General features: G+C 35.0%; 2 protein-coding genes across 12 annotated transcripts in view; one reads left to right on the top strand and one right to left on the bottom strand.

Annotated features, from left to right (window-relative positions):
* Positions 1-6,285, top strand: part of CEP290 (centrosomal protein 290) — an 86,932-nt gene extending 80,647 nt beyond the window's left edge. For all 11 annotated transcript variants that reach the window (XM_025040987.1, XM_015598444.2, XM_015598446.2 and 8 more), the window contains 5 exons: positions 215-356; positions 1,360-1,433; positions 2,026-2,120; positions 4,896-4,975; positions 5,885-6,285. In XM_025040987.1, the coding sequence (XP_024896755.1) occupies positions 215-356; positions 1,360-1,433; positions 2,026-2,120; positions 4,896-4,975; positions 5,885-6,115 (622 nt within the window). In that variant the 3' untranslated portion in view covers positions 6,116-6,285. The remainder of the gene's footprint in view (positions 1-214; positions 357-1,359; positions 1,434-2,025; positions 2,121-4,895; positions 4,976-5,884) is intronic.
* A 569-nt stretch (positions 6,286-6,854) lies between these two features.
* On the bottom strand, positions 6,855-17,674 carry CUNH12orf29 (chromosome unknown C12orf29 homolog). The gene is made up of 7 exons (XM_006923808.3): positions 17,423-17,674; positions 14,556-14,673; positions 12,257-12,352; positions 11,391-11,507; positions 9,552-9,749; positions 8,358-8,527; positions 6,855-7,089 (listed from the first exon to the last, which is right to left on the bottom strand). The coding sequence occupies exons 1-7, from the start codon at positions 17,510-17,512 to the stop codon at positions 6,901-6,903; spliced, it is 978 nt and encodes a 325-aa protein (XP_006923870.1). The 5' UTR covers positions 17,513-17,674; the 3' UTR covers positions 6,855-6,900.
* Between the last annotated feature and the right edge of the window lie 134 nt (positions 17,675-17,808).

Here is a 17,808-nt window from a genome sequence, read left to right as displayed (position 1 = left end):
GAAACACCAAAATCCTCTATTTTAATTGGCCTGTCTGTTAGGGATACATAGTCGTTCCTGTCACCTAATGCTAAATAAATACGTAGCAAAAGATTTGATGAGAAGAAACAGTATAATATTTTTTATATTATTTTTAGTGCAGTAATTTGAACTTTTAAATCAACGAGAAATTATTTTCCATGTCTATACCAATTATTATCCTTTACACTTTTAGAATGTATGAAACTAAATTGAAAGAATTGGAAACTGATATTGCCAAAAAAACCCGAAGCCTTACTGATCTGAAACAGCTTGTGAGACAAGCAACAGAGAGGGAACAAAAAGTTAAGAAATACACTGAAGACCTCGAGCAACAGGCAAGTAATATAATTTTTCTTGACATGTTAAATAATATATTATTTCTTAAGCGACTCCTTTGCCATGTCTTACATAAACTCTTGACTAATTTCTCCCCTGGAAGGCTCATCTAAATAAATAACACCAACACCTCCAACACTTCCAGTCTAGTCCATTCTAGCTTCTCCCATATACCTGAACCATTGCAGTAATTTCCTAACTAGTAGCCCTGCTTCCATTCTCACCTTGTTTCAACTCTTCCCTATCCCTGACCTGTTCTTCATATAGTTACCAAGTAATCCCTTTAATGCATAAAGCAAATCATAGCAGTCCCATCCTTAGACTCTTCTAATGGTTCCCCATTACCCTGGAATAAAACTAAAATTCTTTTCATAGCCAGTTAGGACCTACATGGTCTGGCATCTGGTTTCCTCCTTAGCTTCATCTTTACTTTACCCCTCATTCACAGTGTTCTAGCCACACTGACCTTTTTAGTCCTTTGAACAAACCAAACTATTCAGGCTTCAAGGCCTTGTACTTGTTTCCTTTGTTTAGAATAATATTCACCTAAATATTCTCATAGCTCACTCCCACACTCATGTCTACTTAAATGAAGCTCCTCAGACCTTTCCTAACCCTATACCACTAGCATTGCTCCCTACCTTCTTACCCTGTGTTATTTTACTCGATAGCCCTTCCTTGCATCTGGCACTGTTATCATATCACATGTTCGTCGTCATTCCTCACTAAAAATGTGAGGACCTTGGGAACATTCAGGAAGGGAGTTTGTTTCCCTCCTCCCTCCCCACGCTGGTGTATCCTCTGTGCCTAGGACAATGCCTGGCATGCAGCAGTTACTCAGTAAATAATTGTTGAATGAATAATGAATAGAGGACATGATAGATGTATGCTCATGTGTGCTTTTGACAACCCAACTTTTAACATTATGCTTTACTGAAAATGTGTATCTTTATACAACCTCACATTTCTATGGCAAATTTTCTCTTTTTATTGTGCCCAAAGATTGAGATTCTCAAACATATTCCTGAAGGTGCTGAGACAGAGCAAGGCCTTCAACGGGAGCTTCAGCTTCTTAGGTACATTATCTGTTATTATGACAACTTTTTTCTCTTTTCTTTTTTATTATCTTTTAATGTAACCAGGTTTACTCTATCTAGAAAGATTTTTCAGCTTTGCTACCTAAAATGCTTATCATTTTTTGCTACTTAAAATGCTACCATTCTTTTACATGATGCTGGAAAAAAACAACAACAACAAAAAAAAAAACAAACAGTAAACAACATCCTAATATAGGTGTCAGGTTTGTAATTTAGTTATTTAAACTTCCTTCATGGCATAGAATGTACTAAAACCCAAATTTCCCAGAGACTATTAATGAAAGAAAAAAAACAGTCTTTACTTCCAGGGTTCTGTGTAGCATACTCATGAGGCTCCTCTAATAACAGAACTACTCTTGAAAATGACATCAGGTCAGATTTTAAGAAAAACATTAAGAGTTTTGATTCCATGATCTCTCTTTGAGAATGGTATTATTGCAGCAGTAAGAGTATATGAGTAAATGTGTCCTTTTATAAATATCAGCAATTTCTAAGCACTGGATAGTTCATAAGAAATGTCTATATAATTTGTGGAGCAATGCCTTTTTAATACATTATCATTGTGTTCTAGATTAGCTAATAGTCAACTGGAAAAAGAAAAAGCAGAATTAATCCATCAGATAGAAGTACACAAGGACCAAAGTGGAGCTGAGAGCACCATCCCTGGTAATGCATTTTATAACATATTTATAGCATGTTAGCTAACACAAGTATTTGAATTAGGGTTTGCCTTTTTTGTTTGTTCAGATTTCTGCTGTCTTCCCATAAAGTTAAATCCCTGATTTAAGTTTTTAGAGCTGTCTTTGTCCATGCAAAAATAACATTCCCATCGAGTCCCTTGTTTGTAATATTGAGTAGCAAGTACTCAAGTGTTTTTCTTAGTTCCATATAGGTGTTACAGATTTTATCTTAACAAGTGCTAAGCGATGAATACTAGGTCTTTTGCTTTCTGTTTTTAAGTATAGACCCTTTTAAGCCCTTTGAACATTTTCTTCTAAATGTTGTCTTCTTAATTTAAAAACTAAATAAGTAAACAGAGCCTATATTCTTTTTTCCTTTTACAAAGTAAAAGAAATTGTCCTTTTACCCTTCCATTCACATTCAAGAGAAGTGATTACTAATCATTCCCCTATTCCTATGTGCTTATGTATGCATGTATACATACATACATAATTTATATGTACATACGTTCACACAATGAATAGTTGATCATCATTATTTGCAGATGCCTTATGAATTCACTTACTAAAATTTACCTGTAACCCCATAATCAGTACACACGGTGCTTTTGTGAAAATACAGAGCAGTAAAAAATTTGTCTGACCCACTTTTTCCCAGATGAGCTCCAACAAGGTGAGGCTCTGCACTGTTTCAGCTTTCATACAGAAATGACCAGAGGATGGACATGAGGTGGCAGTGCAGCTTAGGGCAAGAAGCACTGGTTCTGGGGCCTTTTGGACTGGGTTTAAATCCCAACTCTGACACTTGTTAGTGGAGCAGCCTCAGGAGAGGAGAGTCACTTGACACTTCTGAACCTTGTATTCTCTTTTGTAAAAGAAAGAAAATAGAATCTACCAGGATGAATTGTTTTCAGGATTTAAGAAATTTAATATATGTGTATGTATATGTATATTATATACATGTGTATAGATATATATCTATCTCTACCTAGTAATCTTTTTCCCCAAGAGCAGTGGTTCAGTATTCACTAATTTATTGTTCTTGTTGACTTTATAGACCATTAACTACTGCAAATAAAGAGAATCAGTTGTTGGTACTGTTGTTTATTTTATCGGATAGCCTGATGGAAATGCCAAATTCTGTGCTAAAGCATTATGCCAGTTTATATCTGAACAATATTTGACCATTTCATATAGCTTTTTCAGTATCCTACCATGTAGTCCTGTTGCTACTTTATATTTAAGCTGTTATGTATGAGTTGTGCCACACACTATTCTAAGTGCCTCATAAGCCTTTTATAATTTCTTATAACCCTGTAAGGTGGTTACTGTTGTCTTCATTATACCTGAGATAAACAGATTCAAAAAGGTTAAGTAACCTGTCCCCAAGATCACAACAGGCAAGAAAGTGGCAGAAGCAGGATGAAACCTAAATCTGGGAAACTCCACAGCTCCTTTCTATTCCCTATGCTACATTGCCTCTTCATGACTTAAAGTATATATAATCTCTCAACAGTACCTCTCATAGAAGCCAGCTTGGTATACTAGACTAGACACAGTACCAAAGACCTGTTAATGCCATTGACATTAGGCAGTCTCTTTCTAAAACTGATTCCTGAGAGGGAATTTCTGAATCCTCATATTCCTTATCTCCAGGACATAAGGATACCTATCATACCTCAAAGATTTAAGGCTCAACATCAAACTAACTTTTATAAACCCTAAAGCACTCTTTAAATGTAAGTGGCCATTCAGCTGACTTGGAAGACGCTACACATTGCAACCTGTGTGACATACAGTGTCCCACTGATTAAGACATCAACTCTTAAACACTTATAGCGTCTAAGTGTTTAAGAATGAACTCTTAAAAACTCATTAACGCTTTCTGTAAAGGTGAGAGAAGTTTGAAAAGTACAATTCTGCTGACTGAATTCCCATAAGAAAGGATGAGGAAAATATTGCTTCTGTCCAACTTATAATTAGAGGATCATTTCAAAGGCAACATAATATACGTCCTGTCTCATTCATGAAAATGTGTTTGCTACCCATTATTTTCTCAAACTTTAGCATTAAAAGTTTTCCCCTCAATGGCTGCAAAAATTTGACCACATGACACATTATATGCAGTGTTTAAAGAAAATAGCAGACTAGCAATTAAAGCAAAAATACTATTTGCCCATTGATTCTCATAAAGTTAGAGCTATGTTAACTTGGAGTCAGGGGAGAGGTTGATCCATAAATTACACCAAAGCCCTTGTGCTGTTTGTATTCTTAACATTTTCCACCAAAGTATCAGGACTCATTCATGTTATCCATCCTGCTGAGCACATCTGTCACATAGTAATTAAACAATAAACGCATATTGACCTACATGGAATAGCCAGTGCTGTTGAGGAACAGGAGCATTTGGCCAGCTTATGGTTATGGTCGCTTACCTAAGTTTACTTATTTTTGTTGTACTTTTATTACTTATTTTCCAGGCGCTAGAATTTTTCTCTGGAAAATAATTTCTTCCATGTAAAAAATTAACCTTACACTTCTAATACCTAGCAGATACATTTTCTCTTTGCTATAGAATTACAATACCTAATAGAGGCAGCATATAGTATTCATAGCCTTAAGTGTTTTACCCATAAAAAGCCATTATTTTCCAGGCTCTAGTTTCATAAGTTTTCTCTTTATTTGCTAAAACAAATCATGTATCTTGATCTTATTCAGAGTGAGAAAAAGCTAAATCTGATTTTTATAATTTTTTTGGCAGATCCTGATCAACTAAAGGAAAAGATAAAAGATCTAGAGACACAGCTCAAAACCTCAGATCTAGAAAAGCAGCATATGGAGGTAATTAAATATTTAAAATACCTAATTAGTGTTATGTTTTGTGAAAACGGCTATTGAAAGCTTTTTATGATCATCATATTTGAGTTTTTATACTTATATTTGACATTGATATTACAGAGTTCATTATATTCATCTCTCAAAAATATTAAGAGCTATCAGAAAAACTGAGACATAAATAGTATTAAAAAGTAAATTTACTTTAACTGTCACAAATATAGTTCATTATTTTAGTATTTTAAGTTTTGGGTCACATTGTGAACAGTGTCTTTTTATTTCCCTTTGAAATCCTTTTCAGGAATAGTTCCCTTCCGTTAAAGAAAGATACTTGCTATGCTTCATCTCTTAAGAATCTGTAAACAGATCAAAAGAGCATGGTATGACAGTTAGTGATCACTGGCTATTCTGAATGGTCTTTAAAACTCAAATTTTCTCTTCACCAGATGTGTAACTCCTAGCCAGGCTGACGCCCTACATTATCCTGTATCATAAACATATAAGAAGTTGACCATTATTCATTAAAAATTAGGTATTCGTAAAGAAAATATAAATGAAGACTAAGAATCTTAACGAAAACAATTTCGATGTTGTGAATAACCAAGTCTTTTTGGTTGCCTCACTGAGAATATCTATGCCTTTGAAGAAAGATTAAATTCTCGCTAATTTAGAGCTAATAAATTTTAGTCAAATACTAGGACATAACTTACAGAAAACAATTTTTGATTTGACAGTTAGTTACTTATACTGTACAATGAAACCTTATTAACAGAATCTTAAGAAAATACTTCTACCTTTATTTTCGACTATTCAGGTTACTTTGACTTTCATGTTTGCAATTAAAACTCTTTAGTTCAAACCTAGAGTGTATTTTATAGCTATATATGCCTTTTAAATATCATATGTTTCTATTAGGAGGAAATAAAAAAGCTGAAGAAAGAGCTAGAAAATTTTGATCCTTCGTTTTTTGAAGAAATTGAAGATCTGAAGTATAATTATAAAGAAGAAGTAAAAAAAAATATTCTTTTAGAAGAGAAGTTAAAAAAACTTTCTGAACAATTTGGAGTTGAATTAACTAGTCCTGTTGCTGCTTCTGAACAGTTTGAAGATGAAGAGGGAAATCCTGATAACTTCCCCATTTATTAAGGGCCAGCTATAAGTGTAGTTTTAAATTATTTAACTATTTATTAACTTTATAAGTTAAAATTCCATCTGGAAATCAAGCAAGTCTCTGACCTACATGATTTCCTTTCCAGTATCTTGTGCCTTTACCTAAATGAGAATTTTTAGTAAATAAAATTATATGAAAATTTTAACACATTAGAAAAGTATATTTTTGAAGAGTTTTAGAATAAGTTATGACTATCAAATAGGCAATTAGCTACAGTGAATTTCTGTAGATTCATAATGTTTTGATTAAGTTTTAAACAGTATGAGGGTAAACTTTACTATTTTAACATTTAAAATTGGAGATTTATATACTTACCTATTTATGTGGTAAAGTTTTCAAATTTTATGTATGTCTGTAATTTTATGTATATATCTATAAATATGAGGTTAAGCCATGTGTTGTTAAATGTCTGGCAAGATTCAATTCAGCTTAAAATAATTTTGAAAATAAACATTCCAAAATTGTTGGTTTGTTATCTTTAAATTAGTACCCAGTTAGAATGGACAGAATCCAACCTATGTACAAGCTGACGACCTTACCATTATTTACATTTTTTATGTCCAATGGTTAAAATTCATTTGCTGGTTCTAAATACAATTTTGAATAGGTATTTACAACTGAGAAATTCATGTCTTTAAATGCTAGAAGACATACTGCTATATTAGACATTTAACAATAAATAGGAATGTTTTAAATATGGCAGAATATTCAAGATTCAAATATAACAACAATAAAGCTAGTTTTTAATTGTATTACCAGTTTATATATCGAGTATTACATCTTTGAGCCTACCAAATTTCTGATTATCTATTTTTGAAAAATGATTAAATAAACATTTAGTGTCAAAAGCACAATCATATCTGTTCAGGTTCATGTTGATAATAACTGGTTTTGAATTCATGTAAGTATCTGGAATTGGCCAGCATAAACCGAGATGATGGCGATGGACCTGAAAAGAGAAAAAAAGGGTATCAGCTTTAACCTGTATTATCTCCATTCGCTAACAAATATTTAGAGTGCCTACCATCTGCTAGGTACTATTTAAGGCTCTATCTTATCTTTTTTATTTTCATACCTGTTCTCCTGACATATATTTACTTATTTATTATTGTCTATCTTCCCCATTAGAATATGAGCTTCGTGAAAGCAAAGGCACTGTTTTGTTGACTATTTCCAGCACTTGGAAACATGCCAGGAACATCATCAGGGGCTTCATAAAAATTTAATGAATAATAAGAGTCTGTTGCTGAGTACAGAAGCTAACCAGCTGAAAAATGTCAGTGGGGAGGCATTCTAACCAAAGGGAATATCATGTGACACATGGTGTTTTTTCTCTGCAATTAAGTACAGTTAGAACATATACAATGTGGGTGTGTTTAGGAGATGGGAATGGAGGCAGTTCCAGAAAGTTAAACAGGGGCCTGGCCATGAAAAATCTTAATGTCATTAAACAGTTTAATGCAGAGAAGTAACATTCTCATTCATTTATGAAGAATGAACAGGACAGGGATAAGGCTGAAAGTTAACATTTAAGGGGACAATATAATAATTCAAGCATGAATCTTGGTTTAAATTAAAATTAACAGCTAATTGGTTGGAGAGAAATATAGATTCAGTAAAATCTTTAAGAACTGATAACTAGATGTATGAAGTAATGGAGAGTGGAGTTAAAAATGATATCTAAGTTGTTGGCTTCAGTGAACTGTTGGAATCAGCAGGTGATATGACTAGGTCCAGTTTTGAACATGAAGAATTTTAGGAACCTGTGAGAAATCAAATAAACAAGTCCCAGAGACAGAGCACAAAGTGTAAAATAATTCATTCTTTATATATTAATCGACCCTTGATATTCTTTTAACTCAACAAATTCTACAATGAAGTAAGTTTGGGAAATGCTGAATTAAACTAAGCACAGGATGTCTCAGAAAGCACTAATGTGCAACATAAATTTCGAAAAAGGAACTATGTAGTATGCAAGGTTTTCCAGGCATTTTATAACTTTAATTCTGAAGCACATCTAGAAGAACCACTGCCCCACAGAATAAATACACACTGGGAAACACCATCATATAAAGAATGGTAGCACATGAGATGTGGAAATTAAAATTTCTTTACTGCACCATCAAAATTTCTGCAATTTGTAGAAAGTAATGCCACTTCTACTTTGTTTTAGGAATATAAGATGACATAAACCCAAAAGATATTTTCTGCCATTACCTTGATTAAACAGCCATCATTGCAATGCCATACTATTCCTTCAATTTTACCCTCTTTGCAACCTTCAAACCAAGACAATAGGTCATTATGCTTCAAGGTAGGTAGATTTCTTATTTGAAATGCTCCATGTGGTATAAGAAGATGTAATGGATGCTTCTTGCTTCCCAACCCTAAACGGTAAAATCTTGCCATTAGCCATAGAAAGGTTTCAAAAAGAATAAGAACATTTACCTCTAAATAAAAAAGCCTTTTAAAATATTTAAGAATAAACTTACCAAAAAGGTTAGTTGGTTTCCTTGAAGAGAGATATACTACAAATACTCTCACTCAAAAGTGGCACCTTACCCCATTAAATCTAAATTCTAACTTCATGTACTCTATACAAGGGGACCAAAAGCTATATGAACTGTGGGTGAAATCCAGCCAGATGCCTGTTGTTGTACGCAGTTTCAATGGAACACAGCCACACTCTTTTATTTACGTACTATCTATGGCCTGTTTCAGAGGTATGGCCCAAAAAACCTAAATAGTTCCTATCTGGCCTCATACAGAAAAAGTCCACCAACCCCTTTTATTCACCATTAGTCGCATTCAATTTTAAGTGTTTGCCAAACAGCCATACCATAACTCTGATAACTTGTATAATTATTATCTTAGCTTCTTTCCACTTGCCAATCAGTCTGCTCCTGATTGCTATATAGGATTGTGCCACTCCAGCCTTAATGTTCCTGGGTCTGTCTTCATCCATCACCATCAACAACGTACTCCTAGGTGCCCTCAGGACTTGAACTCACCTCATCAGAGCTTGATATGCCATTCACTGCCAATTCTTTACATAATTTATGCTTAGCTATTAATGCTAAACTACTCAGCCACTGAAAAGCACATCATGATTTTCATTCAGCTCAGTTCACCTAAATTTTAAAAAGCAATGAAAAGTTACACTTGAGTAATTACCTTTCACATATAGTTTTATAATGTTATAGGGAAGGAGAGGCTAAAATCAACCTTTTGGATTAATAAAATTATTTAGATAAATTTCACCAGACACAAAATAGAAATGGCTATAATCCTAGGCTACATAGCTCAAATTAGTTATTTCTGTAGTGTGTATGTGTTTTTTAAGTTGAACCTACGAAGTTCTCTTTATAAATGACAGTTACTGGAAATGAACAGAAAAAAGGCTTTGCTCACCATATGGGTTTCCATTAATATTTGTTCCTATAAGCTCCAGTGTCTGTTCTAAGAGGTCTGATAGTGGCACTGCACTAATTTCCAAAAGACCAGAATCATCAGGATGATGCTTCAGTACTAGGGCAATTTCAAATTCATAATTAACTACAGAGGAATGCCAGCAATACTGTTTGTTGTTTTTCTCCACAGGTACCCAACCTATCATTTAAAGAAAAAAGTTTATTACATTGTTTTTCTTTGCACTGAGACTTGAGACTTTTTATTTATGTTGTAAATTTTCCATATTTTCTGGATGTTCTATCACACACACGTATCACTTTTAAAATCAGTGAAAACAGTTTTACTAATTTTTAAAATCATAACCAATTTTTTAATTGTTTCATTTTAGATTCTGTTGAGGAATTAACTTATTTACTACACAACACCTAGCATTCTTTTACTAGAAAATTCACCTTTTCAATAAGAATTGAGCACCATTCTAAACCAGCATTAAAACTTTTTTTTTTTTTTAAGTTTTCTTTCTACCTTCTCCAGTTTCAGGGATAAGACATATACAGTAACTGTTCCACAATTTATTGTTTCAATATTTACTGAAAGATTTATTGATTCCACATTTATTGAATGCTATTGCTATTCCCCTCCTAATTTCTATTGTCAGGATAGATGTCCTCATTATGGAGAATTCCTTACAAGAAGAAAGAAACTGGCATATATGCCACTATGACCATCATATTTCTGGCCTTGATTACCCAGCTTTCTGTAATAACCTCTGTTGATTTCATCTCCAGTGAAACTCACATATTTTTATCATAGTTCTATTTAAGAAATTTAAGTTTAGTTCTGCTGTACCCCTGCTTAATAATCATCTTCTGGGTAAACTTCACATTTCTTTAGACAGGATACAAATCTGAGCCCACTCTACATCTCCAGCCTCCATTTTTATAATCTCCTCAAATGTCATATACTCTAAACGTTTCAGCCAGAATGAACTGTTAAGTAAAATTTCCAAGATTCCATGGATCTCTTCCTGCGTCTGCCTAAGCTGACCTCCCCTCTTCCTTGCCAGTGAACTTCCTGGTTCTTAAGCTTCAGTACAGATCTCTCCTCTCCTCAGAAGCTGCCTCTAACCACCACAGATTGAACTAGGAATTATTCCTCTTTTCTCTGACCGTACCCTATGTATTTTTTTCATTCTTAAATCATACTATTACTGGTGGATTTCCCCTAATGCCTACAAGATCATTGAGTATAAGGTTTCTGATCTTCATTTTTATATTACCAGAACTTAAGAATACTTTGCAAATTACAGGTACTCAAGACATGCCTGTTAAACTGAACCTTAATCTGAGGTATCTTTTTACTCAGCACACTTTTGCAAAAATATTCCCATCCCCAGTAAAACTACTTGTGAGACACCTATTTTCACCTTACTTAGCTGAAATAGTCTTCTAGGGTCTTTGCAAAAAATATGCACATGTTGTTATTCCCCAATCTAAAAGGTAAAGGCTTCTTAGTATCTCATTTTAGATTACATCAGTCAATATACTGTCTATCTTGACAAATGAAAGGCTATTGCCACTCAACACCATTAATTTTCAGACTATAGATAATCGACTGTCATCTTAGAAAAGATTCTAAACCTGACAAGACATTCTTGATGTGAAACATCTTTGGTAAAATTGTTAAATTTAACATACATTAGACTCAAATTTTGTACTAAATAGATAATACTATGAAAAAAAACATTAAAATCAAATTCTGTAATTTCTAATCAAATGGATCTTTTGTTCTTTATACTAGTAAACACAAAACTGCATTTTAGAAGAGATTTCATGATACCAGGAATGTGTCCATTTTCATCAGGCATTGGATTTCCATTTAATTGTTCTGTATCTTTCGCTGGTATCCAGCACTCTGGAACAGGTTTGAAGTCCTCATCAACATTCCAAAAAAATTCTAAAAGAGTTAGATAATTGTAAAAGTGGCTATACTTCAATAAATATAAAAATATTGAAAAAACAAACTGGTGACGGCTAATAAACCCCATAATATCTGATATCAACTCATTATTCTCCATTATCATCACAATATGACTACTTCGCAAGATTTAGGTACTAACACTTTAAATTTTCAAATTTGGACACACCACTTCTATAAATAGGATAAAAGTCTAACTAAAGTAGCCAGTGTTCTAATATGTATAGATTTATAATGAATTTTTAATGCACTATGAATACAAATGTATGTATAAAGATTATATATACGAATGAGTAGATATGCAATGATGAGTGTATATATCAATATTTAGAGGCATTTTAATGTAATATTTAAAATATTAGTAATCCTTTGAGACTTGTGCCTGATTTATAAAATTACATTTTGTCTCTTAGGTAGACAAAATTAATGTGTTGTTCGTTATTTAATACACACACACACACACACACAATGTGTGTGTGTGCGTGTATATACATTAATTTGTATGTTTTAATTACACTGACATACTATAATGAGTCAGAAATATTAAGAAAACATTAAAAAAAGAATAATCGATAATATTCAATTCTAATTTTCTTCTTTTTCCAAAGGTCCTAAATTGTACAAAAGGATATAATATATAGAAACACCACAGCAAGGAATAAGTCACAAATTTCAACTATTTAAATAATAAAAAGCTTTAAATAAATTTTAGAAAAAGATTCACTAACCTTTTGAGTTTTGTTTTGAATGTAGAAAATTTTTAAATCTTTTCTCAGCTAGCTTGTTAGGTTTTCTATCTAGCCGAGCCCAAAGGTATGGCTGACCTAAAAAATTAATAAAAGAAAAAGTCTTAAGAGGCAAATAGTAAAACTTACCTTGAAAGACATTTCAGAATAAAATTTTTCAATAAACAGTAGGGTCATCTCCAAGAGAAACAACCCTAGAAAACAAAGTGAAATGCAGTATAAGAGCCACATCCTACCTAGCAATACCTGATGTTGTAAGAAGACTTAAGTCTTTGGTAAAAGAATGAGGATGAGATAAGCAAATATGTGACCCTCTCATAAAGACATTCCAAGCCATATTTTATTATAACTAGCATTTGTGAGAAACTGAAGCTATACAAAATGGAAATATAACCAGATAATTGTATTCACACCTTCCCTGAAACATTTTAACTATGATGGTTAATTCCCGAAGATCTGGAATTAGGATAAACTATTTTGCATGGCTCTGACCCCTGGTCAAGGCATGAAACAGACTAATAGTGACAATCTGTAATCATGGGTACAAGAAGTTTCAGGGCAGTGTGCCAGCATTCATCATTAATGATAAGGAGACTAATGAATTGCACCTGGTCTGAGACTCCTGGAGGGCTCTGGTATTGAGGCTGATTACTTAGCAGGAAGATGCCCCTGTGACCAACAAAATACAAAATTACTCAGCTGAGACTCCATTTTGTGTTGTTTCTGAGGTGTTCACTACACACCAGAGTTTCCTGATGTGAGAAAGTGTGTCCTGCCAGGGCCTAGAGGCCGGGGTAGGGGAAGAGGGGAGACAACAGGAGCTTTCACCTGGCTTCTCTTAACCCTTTGTTGTGAAATAGTCTTTGGCTGTGATGTACATCCTTACTTTCAATATCGTTGCTATAATTATGTATCCTTTATCTGTAATAAACTGTGGATTTGAAGGAATTGTCATTTTAGGTCCTCTTAAATTTCTTTAGCAATCTAACTTTATTCAACTGTCATCATTGTACATGATCACAACTAATGATGCACACTGAAGTTCCTTAATGTACAGAGGAACCAAATTAAAATACTGTCATTTTGGTTAAATGGATATCTTTTTTCAGGTAAACAAAAAAATTCATTTCACATAGATTAAGATGGCTACTATAAAAAAAATAACAAGTATTGATGAGGATGTGGAAAAAATCAGAGAACCCTGTGTAGTTAGTAGGAATGTAAATAGTGCAACTTCTATGGAAAACAGTATGGAAGTTCCTCAAAAAATTAAAAATAGAACCACCATATGGTCCAACAATTCCACATCTGGATATATACCCAAAAGAACTGGAAGCAGGGTTTCAGAGAGATATTTTTTACACAATGTTCATATCGTTGTTTACAATAGCCAAAAGGTGGAAGCAGCCCAAGTGTACACTGATGGGTGAATGGATAAACAAAATACATACAACAGAGTATTATTCAGCCTTAAAAAGGACGGAAATTCTGACGTACTACAACATGGATTAACTTTGAGGACATCGTGCTAAGTGAAATAAGCCAGTCACAAAAAGACAAAGACTGTATGATTCCACTTACACGAGTTATCTAATCAAAATCGTAGAGACAAAGTAGAATGGTGACGGACAAGGCCTGGAGGGAGGGGGAATGGTGAGTTGTTTAATGGGTAGTGTTTGTTTTGCAACATGAAAAGAGTTCTGGTGATGGATGGTGGTGATAGTAGCACAAGGTAAACTGTACACTTAAGAATGGTTAAGATGATACATTTTATATTATGTGTATTCTCACAATTAAAAATTTAAAAAATGTATTTCAGAAGATATTTCCTGATACCAGAAATGCATCCCATTTGCATTCAACTATTCTATTTCTCTTGCTGGAATTGAAAGGTAACTTCGCCTCCCAAAAGAAATCATAAAGATTATTTCTCTCTTTTCAATGAATTTTTTTCCTTAACATAGTTGACAATTAATATGTAAGTTCTCTGAGCCTCACTTTCCATATCTGTGAAATAGCTTATTGTGCAAAAAAGAAATCACACACGTAAAGCAATTATCATACTTTATGGCCCTTCATGGATATTAAGTACATATTAATTACCTCCCTTTCCTCCCCCAAGAAAAAAGGTATAGTATAATAAGTATAGCAATTGTGATTTTATTATTTTGCTATTATACTTAGGTTTCTAAAGATTTATGAAGAGCAAATGCCCCATTTCAGATATATATAGTTTGTAAAGTGATTAAGAATAAATATTTGTAGTATAGTTTTATTTTACCTTTGTAGGTAGTAACATAACAACATGTTCCATCCACTTTTTCTGTTGGAATTGCACTGTATATATCTGCATCTAATGCCTTGTGACTTATAGTTTCAGTTGCCAAAACTTTAAATGGCTTGAGAGAGGGAGAGAAAAAAAAACTGGTTTAACAAAGACAACATCTATACCTTCACACACACTCTCACCTGAAATGTTCTTAATTTCACTAGTTCTAAAGGGCAAACTCTTATTTATCCAAGACAATTTAAAAATATTTTGTCCATGAAGTTTTCAGGAACTGCCCCCTTCTTTTCATTCTGTCACAGCAATACCTGTTTTCCACACAGATTTTTAATTATTTACATTTCTTTATCCACCATAATGAACATGACACCAGGAACCATGTCCTAGGTAGCACTGCATCCCTAGCAGAGGTGTTTGGTGTATTCAATCATTTACTTGACAATTATTTGTTAAATGCCTCCCTTGGATTAAGCATTGTCGCTGGCCCTGGGAAATACAGAGGTGAACAAACCTGCCCTAAGGAAGACAACAGTAACAAAATGCATAATACAATGTTAGGGGTGATAAGTTCTAAGGGGAAAAACAAATGGGGACCCTTTCAGCTTTATAGTAGTAAATTGTATATTCAATTTATGTTTTTTTACTGACAGGAAGACAAGCCAAAAGAGCTTTGAGAATGAAGGAAGAGACCATTTCTGTGGTTCCTACCAACTTTTCATCTGTATTTTCATTTCTGAGAAAGGTTTATGCCTCTGTTTTATAGTCTAAATTATTTGATGTACAATTCGTCTTACATAATGTAAAAAAACACTACACAATATAAACATATACTGCCGTGTATGGGCTTAAGACTAATAAGTGGAAGTCCTGTTTTAGAGTCAAGTAAACTTAGGAAATTAACCCCATTCTGGTACTGACAGTACTTGTAAGGTAAAATGAATGGGGGACTTACCACTAACTATGACTTCAGTATCATAGGCTATCAATTTAATCTGTGGTGGTACAACCAAGAAAGTCTGGCCCAACAGAGTGTGTGTGTGTGTGTGTGTGTGTGTGTGTGTGTGTGTGTGTGTGTGTGTTTAAATTTATCAAAGATCCCAGAGAGAAGGCATTGCTCATGGAGCTCTTGAGTACAAATATCCCTTCCACAAGAATAAATGATCTGCCATTCTCTGCTACGGACATGTCCAAAGGACAACATAAGATACAAAGGGGTACACAAAGTTCTCCTCTACCTGCCATTAAAGACTTTAAACTGTGACTGGAAAAACAAAGCATGTATGTGTAAAAACTAGACAGTAGAGTGATCCTCTACAATTTCTGGGTAAGGAAAATCACTGGGATAACTAAGATTTCACACAGAAGATCCAATTCAAAAAATTAAAACTTCTGGAGGTGATCCAGGCAGAGTACATAGCCTTAGTAAAATATAGAGACAGGACTGTGCCTGGTACACTCAGAGGAAAAAATAGACTTTGTTGAACGGAGAATTCACTTTAAATTGGGTTAGAGAATAGACTGGGCCTGATAAACAAGAAGCCTTGAATTATAGTTAAGGATTTGTATGCTATGCTATAAGCAATACTATAAGCTATTAACTGCAGAAGGAGACAAGCGGCTTATTTTTCCTAGTAGAGGGTGCTTTTACAAACTACACTTCCCCGACCCAACGTACAAAGTTGAGAACCACAGCTACAGTGAACCACTATTCAGGATGACAATGTTTCACATGGATTAGGTTTTTTAGGACTTAAAAAATGAAAGCCTGACAACTATTGTAACAGTAACTGAGGGAGTTTGACTAGGAAAGCGCATAATGATCATTCTGGTGGCAAGAAAGAACAATTAGTGCAATAAGCAGCACATAAATAAATATTAAGAACCATAACAGTGATGACTATAGAAAGGAGGATAGAAAGAAATAAGGTGAAAAGTGTCAAGGTGAATGGAAAACTGCCATGAAATGATTCCAGAGTTCATCTTTAATTGAACAAATATTTATGCAGTGGCTGCCATGTGTCAGGTCCTAGAAACTGGGGCTATAGACATGGCGGTCTTAGCCTTAAAGGTCTTTCAGTCTGGAAGACAAGGAGGCCAGTGCAAATAATGTCAAGAGGCTAGGGGTCTTTCTCAAATATACATGCGGATTTTGTATGAGAAGTTGGAAGCACCCAACTGAGAACTGGGGATTCTGCTATCAAGATTTTGCTATAAAGAACCATCTGTATACAGGTTACTAACCCACCCATCTTTACTAAGGGTCTTCTATGAATAAAACACGGTGCTGAGAGAATAGAAAACCTGGAGATAGAAACACTAAAATTAGCATCAAGTGAGTAATTACTAGTATCAACACGAGAGGCCTGATCTTTAGTGACCTAATTAGGTTAGCTGTCAACACTGATATCAGTCCCCAGGTTAGAACAGGTAAAGTAAATCTTCTAAAAACTCCACTTTGTCACCACATTCTCGGGGGGCGGAGAAGCTTGTACTGCAGTGATTATTTACTTATAAAGGTTTTTCTCCAAAAGGTGGTAACCAGAGAAAAAAGAGATATTACTTAAGATGTGGGTTTTCAATTTCCTCGCGAGGGCAAGTCTGAATCGCCTGCTCAGAAAAATTCTTTTGAAGATTTTCTCCACTGCAACTGAGAAGAACCTGGAGCTCAGGGTGTGCGAGACTCCTCCCCTCTCCTCCCGCCAGCCTCCCCCACCCACGCCCCAAGCGAAACCGGCAAAGAGGTCCCGGCCTATAGGGCGGCTCCAACACGCCCAGGCGCCCTAAGCCGGGTTCAAACGCAGTCAGCGCCCTGGAGAGAAGCCTACACGCCGCTGCCCGGCGGGACCTGCAACCCTCAGTACCTGATGCTCCCTTTTGGTGGAGGGCTCCTCTTTCACTTCCGTCACAAACACACACGGCATTTTCCGCTGCACCGAGCCCAGACGCCTCATGGTAGGCCTAACATGCAATGCGAAGTAGAAAGCGAGCCTGGAACAGCGCCGGGCACGGGTAGGCTAACCAGTCAGCCGCTGCGCTCAAACCACGCACACTTCACGCTCAAGCACACCGGCACGGCCCACGTCTCCCAACACCGAGCGTGAGGTGCGGACGTGAGCCCGGAAGCGGCCTCTTGGCCGCGGTGCCTTCTGGGAATTGTAGTGCTAGAGCCGAAACGCCCCCACCTGCCCTCCTGGAAGCGTCCCCACCAGGTTCTAAGGAGCTTGAAAAAACGAAGATCCGTTTCTGG

Source organism: Pteropus alecto, unplaced genomic scaffold, assembly GCF_000325575.1.
Source record: "Pteropus alecto unplaced genomic scaffold, ASM32557v1 scaffold76, whole genome shotgun sequence".
Classification (NCBI taxonomy): Eukaryota; Metazoa; Chordata; class Mammalia; order Chiroptera; family Pteropodidae; genus Pteropus; species Pteropus alecto.
This window is presented reverse-complemented; position numbering and strand designations above follow the sequence as displayed.